This window comes from Penaeus monodon, chromosome 40 (assembly GCF_015228065.2).
Source record: "Penaeus monodon isolate SGIC_2016 chromosome 40, NSTDA_Pmon_1, whole genome shotgun sequence".
Lineage (NCBI taxonomy): Eukaryota > Metazoa > Arthropoda > Malacostraca > Decapoda > Penaeidae > Penaeus > Penaeus monodon.
In genome coordinates this window covers 9,584,816-9,592,315 of record NC_051425.1, presented here as the reverse complement: position 1 = coordinate 9,592,315, position 7,500 = coordinate 9,584,816, and the positions used below count along the sequence as shown (strand labels likewise).

At 34.2% G+C, this 7,500-nt stretch overlaps 3 protein-coding genes across 4 annotated transcripts in view; 2 read left to right on the top strand and 1 right to left on the bottom strand.

The window, feature by feature from the left end:
* LOC119597984 overlaps positions 1-2,072 on the top strand; it is a 3,544-nt gene extending 1,472 nt beyond the window's left edge. The window contains exons 2-4 of the mRNA XM_037947643.1: positions 265-1,498; positions 1,571-1,689; positions 1,847-2,072. Of these exons, the coding sequence (XP_037803571.1) occupies positions 265-1,498; positions 1,571-1,689; positions 1,847-2,072 (1,579 nt within the window). The remainder of the gene's footprint in view (positions 1-264; positions 1,499-1,570; positions 1,690-1,846) is intronic.
* Positions 1-7,500, top strand: part of LOC119597852 (gastrula zinc finger protein XlCGF8.2DB-like) — an 80,286-nt gene that overhangs the window by 61,012 nt on the left and 11,774 nt on the right. The gene's annotated exons all lie outside the window — the stretch shown is intronic.
* Positions 4,657-7,500, bottom strand: part of LOC119597982 (zinc finger protein 568-like) — a 3,593-nt gene continuing 749 nt past the window's right edge. The window contains exons 1-4 of the mRNA XM_037947642.1: positions 7,488-7,500; positions 5,397-5,446; positions 4,908-4,992; positions 4,657-4,704 (exon numbers count right to left, since the gene is read on the bottom strand). The exon at positions 7,488-7,500 is cut by the window's right edge and continues 749 nt beyond it. Coding sequence (XP_037803570.1) covers positions 4,657-4,704; positions 4,908-4,992; positions 5,397-5,446; positions 7,488-7,500 — 196 coding nt within the window. The remainder of the gene's footprint in view (positions 4,705-4,907; positions 4,993-5,396; positions 5,447-7,487) is intronic.

The window sequence follows — 7,500 nt, the reverse complement described above, 5'->3', positions numbered from 1 at the left end:
GTCTAACGGCAAAGTTTTATATCCGAAATGTAAACAACCCTCTGTAGTGCCACGTAGATCCTCCTCAATACATAGAGTTAAGCGCAGCGACTCCGCATTTTACTGATCCCCAAAACGAGTCATATATGCACTGACCAGTCAAACTTGCTTATTACACGCAGAGAAGATGAGTTCTTCTGACATGCCAACGGGTTAGGGGCCCCAGATTTAAGCAGTTTGATGGTAATGCGGATAATTATGACTTGTGGGAAGAACATTTTCAAGGCGCTTGTATGTTATGAAAACTACATCTCGCGTTGATAAATATGCTTCAGAACGCCCAGATGGTTATAATCTGGAGAATGCCAAAAGGACAATCTACAGTCATCTAAAAGGTTATCTTGACAGAACGTCCCTTGACATGATAGAACGTGAAGCAAGAGGAGACGGTGTGAAAGCTTTGGAAGTGCTACGAAAGTATTACATGAGAGAAACAAACCACAGGTTATATGCATTATGGGGGTCATTTATAAACAAAAGACTGGAAGATGGCAGTGTTACAGAGTATCTGTCGTCCATAGAAGAGATAGTAGCAGCACTAAGAGAATCAGGTGAGAGTGTTAGTGATCGTCTCTTGGTGACAAGTACACTGAAAGGACTTCCACCTAAGTACAAGAATTTTGTAGAAGTGGCTTATCAACGTGACCCTCCATATGATTACATTGGATTAAAGACAGCTTTATTAAGTCATGAAGATAGCCTCAGAGAAAATTCTGATACAGAAAGAGTAATGGTTGCCCATGGCAAAAGCACAGTTAAACAGAAGAGATGCTTTAAGTGTGGTGAACCAGGCCATTTTGCATTTAAATGCTATAAAGGTGGTGAGTTTAAAAGAGTAAACAAACCTCAGAATAATAAGAAATGGTGTGAACTTCATCAGTCACGAACTCACAATACTAGTGAATGCAGAGCGAAGAACCTCAGGAAGAGTAATAACTCAGTAAATTCTGCAAATGACACAAGCGAAGAACAAAACTATGAATACTCTTTCCATGTAACACACTCATCAAGGTTACGACCTGTTGAAGGGACCTCAGAGTTGTGTGACATTGGAAAACAGAATATATCAAGCTTAGAAGCAGAAGAAAATTTACTCATGATTGACAGTGGTTGCACTTCACACATAGAGATAAATGAACCAAAATTTGTGAGATTTCAAGAGTCTTTTGATCCACAAAACCATTACATAGAGCTGGCAGATGGCCAAAGGCAGCAAGGAACTGTACAAGGAGTTGGTGATGTCAAGGACTTTATCCAAGATCGAGAAGGCAACTCAAGAAGTATTGTGTTAAAAGATGCACTATACATACCAGGATTTAAACAAGACATCATGTCAGTATGGAAAGCCATTAAGAGTGGACACAGCATTACTTTTTCACCTAATGGCAGCTCACTAACTACCAAGGATGGCAGGATATTCGACATTATAGAGAAAAACAAATTGTTCTACTTAGTAGAGGTAAGCTAAACAAAAACTCTAAAATGGAGAAACTCGACAAGATCCATTTAGGAGAAGCAAAGCACACCCTAGAGGAATGGCATAAAATCTAGGGCAGATGTGCAAAAACTTGAAGCAACTGTTGATGGGATGCACATATTGAGTAAAGAGAAGTTTAGCTGTACCACATGTGTTCTTGGTAAGATGACACAGTATAAAAATAGAAAGCCTGACAAAAAATACTGAACAACCTTTGGATTTAGTACACTGTAATATAGTAGGACCTATTGATCCAGCAGATAAAGGAGGTTACAGATACAGTATCTTTTATAGATGACTACTCAGGAGCTCTTAGAATCTACTCATTAGAAATAAGGGTGATATAGTACATGTAATGAAGAGGTATCTTGCAGAAACAGGACCATATGGCAATATAAAAAGACTAAGATGTGACCATGGAACAGAATTTACAAATCAGGAATTTAGAATACTCCTTATAGAGAATAAGATTAAACAAGAATTTTCTGCACCCTACTCTCCACATCAAAATGGAACAGTTGAGAGATCACGCAAATCAGTTTTTGACATGGCTTGATGTTTACTGATTGAGTCCAAATTACCCAAAGATATGTGGGCTTATGCTGTGAAGGCTGCTTGTTATATAAGGAGCAGGTGTTATAATCCCAGAATTCAGAAAACTCCAGTAGAAATGCTTACTGGAAGATGGCCAAACATCAGCAAAATGAATATTTTTGGAGTAAGATGTTTTGCATATGAACAAGAGAAACAGAAACTTGATCCCAGGAGTAAGGAGGGAATATTTGTGGGCTATGATGACCAGAGTCCAGCCTACTTGATTTACTTCCCAAAAACTAAAACAGTAAAGAAAATAAGATGTGTTAAGTTCATGGAAAACTTACCCAATGAAGCTGAGCCACCAAATGACGAGCAAACCTCAGATGAAGATGACATATTGGTGGAGACTAGACTTCAGCAAAAATCCCTTCAAGAAAATCAAGACAAGCCACCAGATAACACGTGAAGAAAGATATCCAACTCGAGAAAAACAGAAACCCTCAAAATTAGATAACTACATTACTGATGAACTGGAAGACATTATCTCCAGTGTGACACATAATAGCGTTATACATCATTGTTACCAAGTGTCATATAACCTAGTACCAGCCACTTATCAAGAGGCTATTTCATCTCAGAGGGACCCCAGTGGAAGAAAGCAATGGACGAGGAAATATCTTCACTTCAAGACAACAACACCTATGAACTTACCATACTGCCTGAGACACATACCGCTGTAGGCGGAAGATGGGTCTATCAAGTAAAACCTGGACCAAATGGCAAAGAAAATACAAAGTAAGGTACATCGCCAAAGGATATTCTCAGGTAAAAGACATCGACTACAGAGAGACTTTTGCACCAACAGCAAGAATGTCTACACTTCGAGCTTTATTGGTTTATTGGATGTAGCTGTACAGAAAAACAAGGTAATACACCAAATGGATGTTAAAACGGCTTATTGAATGCTGATATTGATCATGAAATTTATGTAGAACAACCTGAAGGTTATGAGGACAAAGATAGTGATGGAAATGTTTTGTACTGTAAACTGAAAAAGTCACTTTATGGTCTGAAACAAAGTGGAGGATGTGGAATAGTGTAATCCATAAATTCTTTATTTCAGAAGGATTCAAACAATCACAGAGTGATCATTATCTGTATCTAAAACATGATAGGCACAGTGATATTGTGCTCTTATGGGTGGATGACTTAATTATTGCTAGCAGTAACATGTCCCTGATGAACAAATGTAAGGAATCTCTTTGTCAAAAATTTAGAATGATTTAGGTCATTTGTTACAGGTAAAAATTACATTGAGGTGAATCAAACCAAATATGTAGAAAATATTTTGGAAAGATTCAACATGTCAGATTGTTTTGCAAGAAATATACCATGTATTATAAACACCTCAACAGTAGGATCTAATGAGTTATTGCAAGTCTTTACAGAGAAATAGTTGGTAGTCTCATATATGCTATGACAGGTACTAGACCAGACTTGTGCTATGTGGTTACAAAACTTTCACAATATATGTCAAAACCCACAAAAGCTCAATTAAATTCTGCTAAACATGTTCTTAAGTACTTGAAAGGCACCATGACATATGGTCTTACATTTAGAAAGTCAGATGAACCAGTTCAACTCCAAGAATATTGTGATTCAGACTGAGGATAATCAGAAGACAGAAAAAGCATATCAGGATATTGTTTCCAATTACACAATGATGTAATTGGAAACTTATATCATGGAGAAGTAAGAAGCACTTTCATCTTGTGAAGCAGAGTACATGGCCCTTTCTTACGCCATTCAGGAAGCAAAGTTCCTAAGACAAATTATATCTGATCTATTAGGATTTAAGTTAAAATCTGTAGACTTAGGAGTTGATAACCAAGGTGCTATTAATCTTGCCAGAAATCCAGTAAATCACCAAAGATCAAAGCATATTGATATTCGTTACCATTTCATTAGAGATGAGGTAGAGAAAAGTAATGTAAAGTTATTTTATGTTCCTACACAACAAAATCCAGCTGATATATTTACAAAACCTGTAAACCAGAAGAAGTTAGAAATTTTTAAGTGTATCAGAGGATAGATCCTCAGATCACATACCCATCTTTAATTAAGAGGGATGTTAGAATAATCAAAGATAGTTATTAGTATAAGGATACTTTATTTCATGTATCTATGATATACCTCATATTATCTAAGGTGAAATTCTATTTTGTTCAGTAAGAGTATGTTTTCTTTTATGTATGCCATCTAACGGCAAAGTTTTATATCCGAAATGTAAACAACCCTCTGTAGTGCCACGTAGATCCTCCTCAATACATAGAGTTAAGCGCAGCAACTCCGTATTTTACTGATCCCCACAACGAGTCATATGCATTGACCAGTCAAACTTGCTTATTACATGCAGAGATGAGTTCTTCTGACATACTAACAATATATATATATATACATATATATATATACACATATATACAGATATACAAACATATGAGTATATATATATATTATATATATACATGCATATATATATATATAATGTATATATATATAAATGGTTAATAATTTAAACAAACAAATATGAAAGACATCAAAGTTCATATATTAGTATGGTAAGGCATTGGTGAAGGGGTCTCAAGGAGTTCCTTATGAAAACAAAACGTGTTTGATTTCAGTGGTCATATAACACCATAAGGGGCAGGATAATAGAATATGTGGCTTGAGTGTGGTGTCCTGTTAGGTACTTGCTGGGAGGAGTTAGGGACAATGGCTTCACATATAAATGACCCAACAGTCCAAGTTAACAAAGTTGTTTGAGTTGGATGAAGAGTTCTGAACACAGCCTAACCATCTTCAGAACCAAGTTGTAATACTTCAGTCTTGAAAAAAAGGCCACAAGAGATAGGAACAAAGCTTTGGTCTTATTGACTTTTCTGTTTGGGGGGATTTTGGTTATATCTGCTTCTTAAAATGTACTTTCAGTTATTTATTGTAATCAGATTTCCCAATGATTTGCATAAATATAAAGAGTAATATATAAATCCAGTACACACACACACATACATACGTATATTTTTACTTGTATTTATTTAGCAAATACTGTTATATTTTCTTCCATGCTGATGCTGGACAGCCAATGAAGACATTTACCACGGAGAAGACCAATGGTGAAAAGTAACTGTTCAGGATAAGGTCTTGATCTGATAACAGCCTTTCACCAGACCACCATCAGTAGACATACAGCAGAGCCTTTCAGTATTTTGACCAGCCTTAGCAAAAATGCCAACATTGAGTTTAATTGATTCCAGTAATGCTTTTTACTATGATCTTCATTAACCTTCCCTTGGTGAAAGAAACCAAAGGAATTGATAGTTTAAGAGTCAAGCTCTGAAGAATAAAAAGTGAAGTATAAATAGAACAGAATGGTGATGAAAGGGGAGGGTTACAAAACAAAAGCCTAGAGATGAATGTGAAGTTCCAAGCTGGATATTCATGTAAGAACTAGAAAAAAACAACAACATTATGATGATGATGGAAAGAAAATACTTTTGGAAAGTTAATTAAATTCTTCAGTTTCTGTCATTGTGTTCAGATGTATCATTTACAGTGAGAGATACTGTCTTTACTGTACAGGAAGCTAATTTGTTAAGTCTAAAAGACACTTGGTGAATTAATATACAGAATAAAGCTTGGCACAATGCAAAATATTTTGCCAGTATCAATGATCATGGCTGTGTGTGGAGGTTATCAGTAAAAGTATAGTTTGAAGTTTTCTGTTCCTTTTATATAGAAGTCAATGATATGCATATAAACATGCATTTCTAAAGAAAGGTTTATTCAGTAAACTAACTGTAATACTTGGACATGAGAGAGAATTATCATAGCTTATGAAATATATTCATGTTGTTGCAGCAGTTTCTATGCATTGACAATGTAACATGGGAAAATTAATGGTTGTAATGTATCTATGTACATTTATATTTAATTAATTAAGGTGTGATTAAAATGACATGAAAAAGAATGATGGACTGCTGTATGCCAAAAAAAATATAAATAAAAATAAAATATAAAATATACATTATGCATATATTATAATATAAAGACGTATGAACTCATAAGTACTGATAGTATATAAGATGGGTAGCATTGCATGAAATGAAGTCTTTAGACACCTTACTAGTAATATTGTATGCATAAGAACAAATTCTTTAATATAAATATGACCTATACTCTCATTTCTATGAAGAAAATAGTCATAACACATTATTTGTGAGTAAATGATCATGAACCTGCATCTACACCCATAAACTTGTTCAAGGTTGCTTGACATTAGACAAGCATTCTCATTAATTTTATGGTTCCAGTTAAAAAACAAAGATTTAAATTGTTCTTCTGTACCTCAGTTTTAAATGCAGGTCAAAAATAAAATATAATAATTTTATACATATATATATATATATATATACATACACATAAATGTGTGTGTGTGTGTGTGTGTATGTATGTATATATATATATATATATATATATATATATATATAATATATATATATATATATATATATAAAATATATATATATATATATATAAATATATATATATATATATAAAATATATATATATATATTTATATATATAATATATATATATATATATACATATAATTTTTTTTTAACGGTAGGTTCATGTTTGAACCGCCGTGGTCACAGCATGTTACTTAATTGTAGTTTTCATGTTGTGATGCTCTTGGAGTGAGTTCATGGTAGGGTCCCCAGTTCCTTTCCACAGAGAGTGCCGGTGTTACCTATTTAGGTAATCATTCTCTCTTCTTTATCCGGGCTTGGGACCAGCACTGACTTGCAGTAATGGAGTAATGCAAGTCCACGTTGATATTGCCTATTTAGCCACCCAGTGGCTAAATAGGCAATCGAGGATACATATACATGTGTATATATATATATATATATATATATATATATATATTTTTTTTTTTTTTTTTTTTCTTTGATGAGAAAATCTGCACAGTAACTGTTTGCAAAGCAACCACAATTAAACTGATAATTCAGTACAAAGATATCAACCTAAATATCTGAAATAAATACATAAGTATAACTATAAACAAATTTTATATTCAATGGGGATATATTAAAAAACATACAAGGGATACTCAGAAGGGTATTTTCCTTATCACAGAAGCTTCTACAAACACACACACTATTAACTTGTATGTAGTTGATAGTAAAATGTTATTTGATTCTAAAAGACCATTTCACTTCCTTGCAAGGGATATCAAGCCCTGTGTACCAACAATGTCCCTCTCTGAGAAAACACCTTTTCTCATCTGCGGCTAGTTATCAGGCTTTTATGTGTGCACTCGCATGTGCTTCATTAGGTTACCTTTCTCAGAGAATGATTTGCTACAACTCACACAATTAAATGGC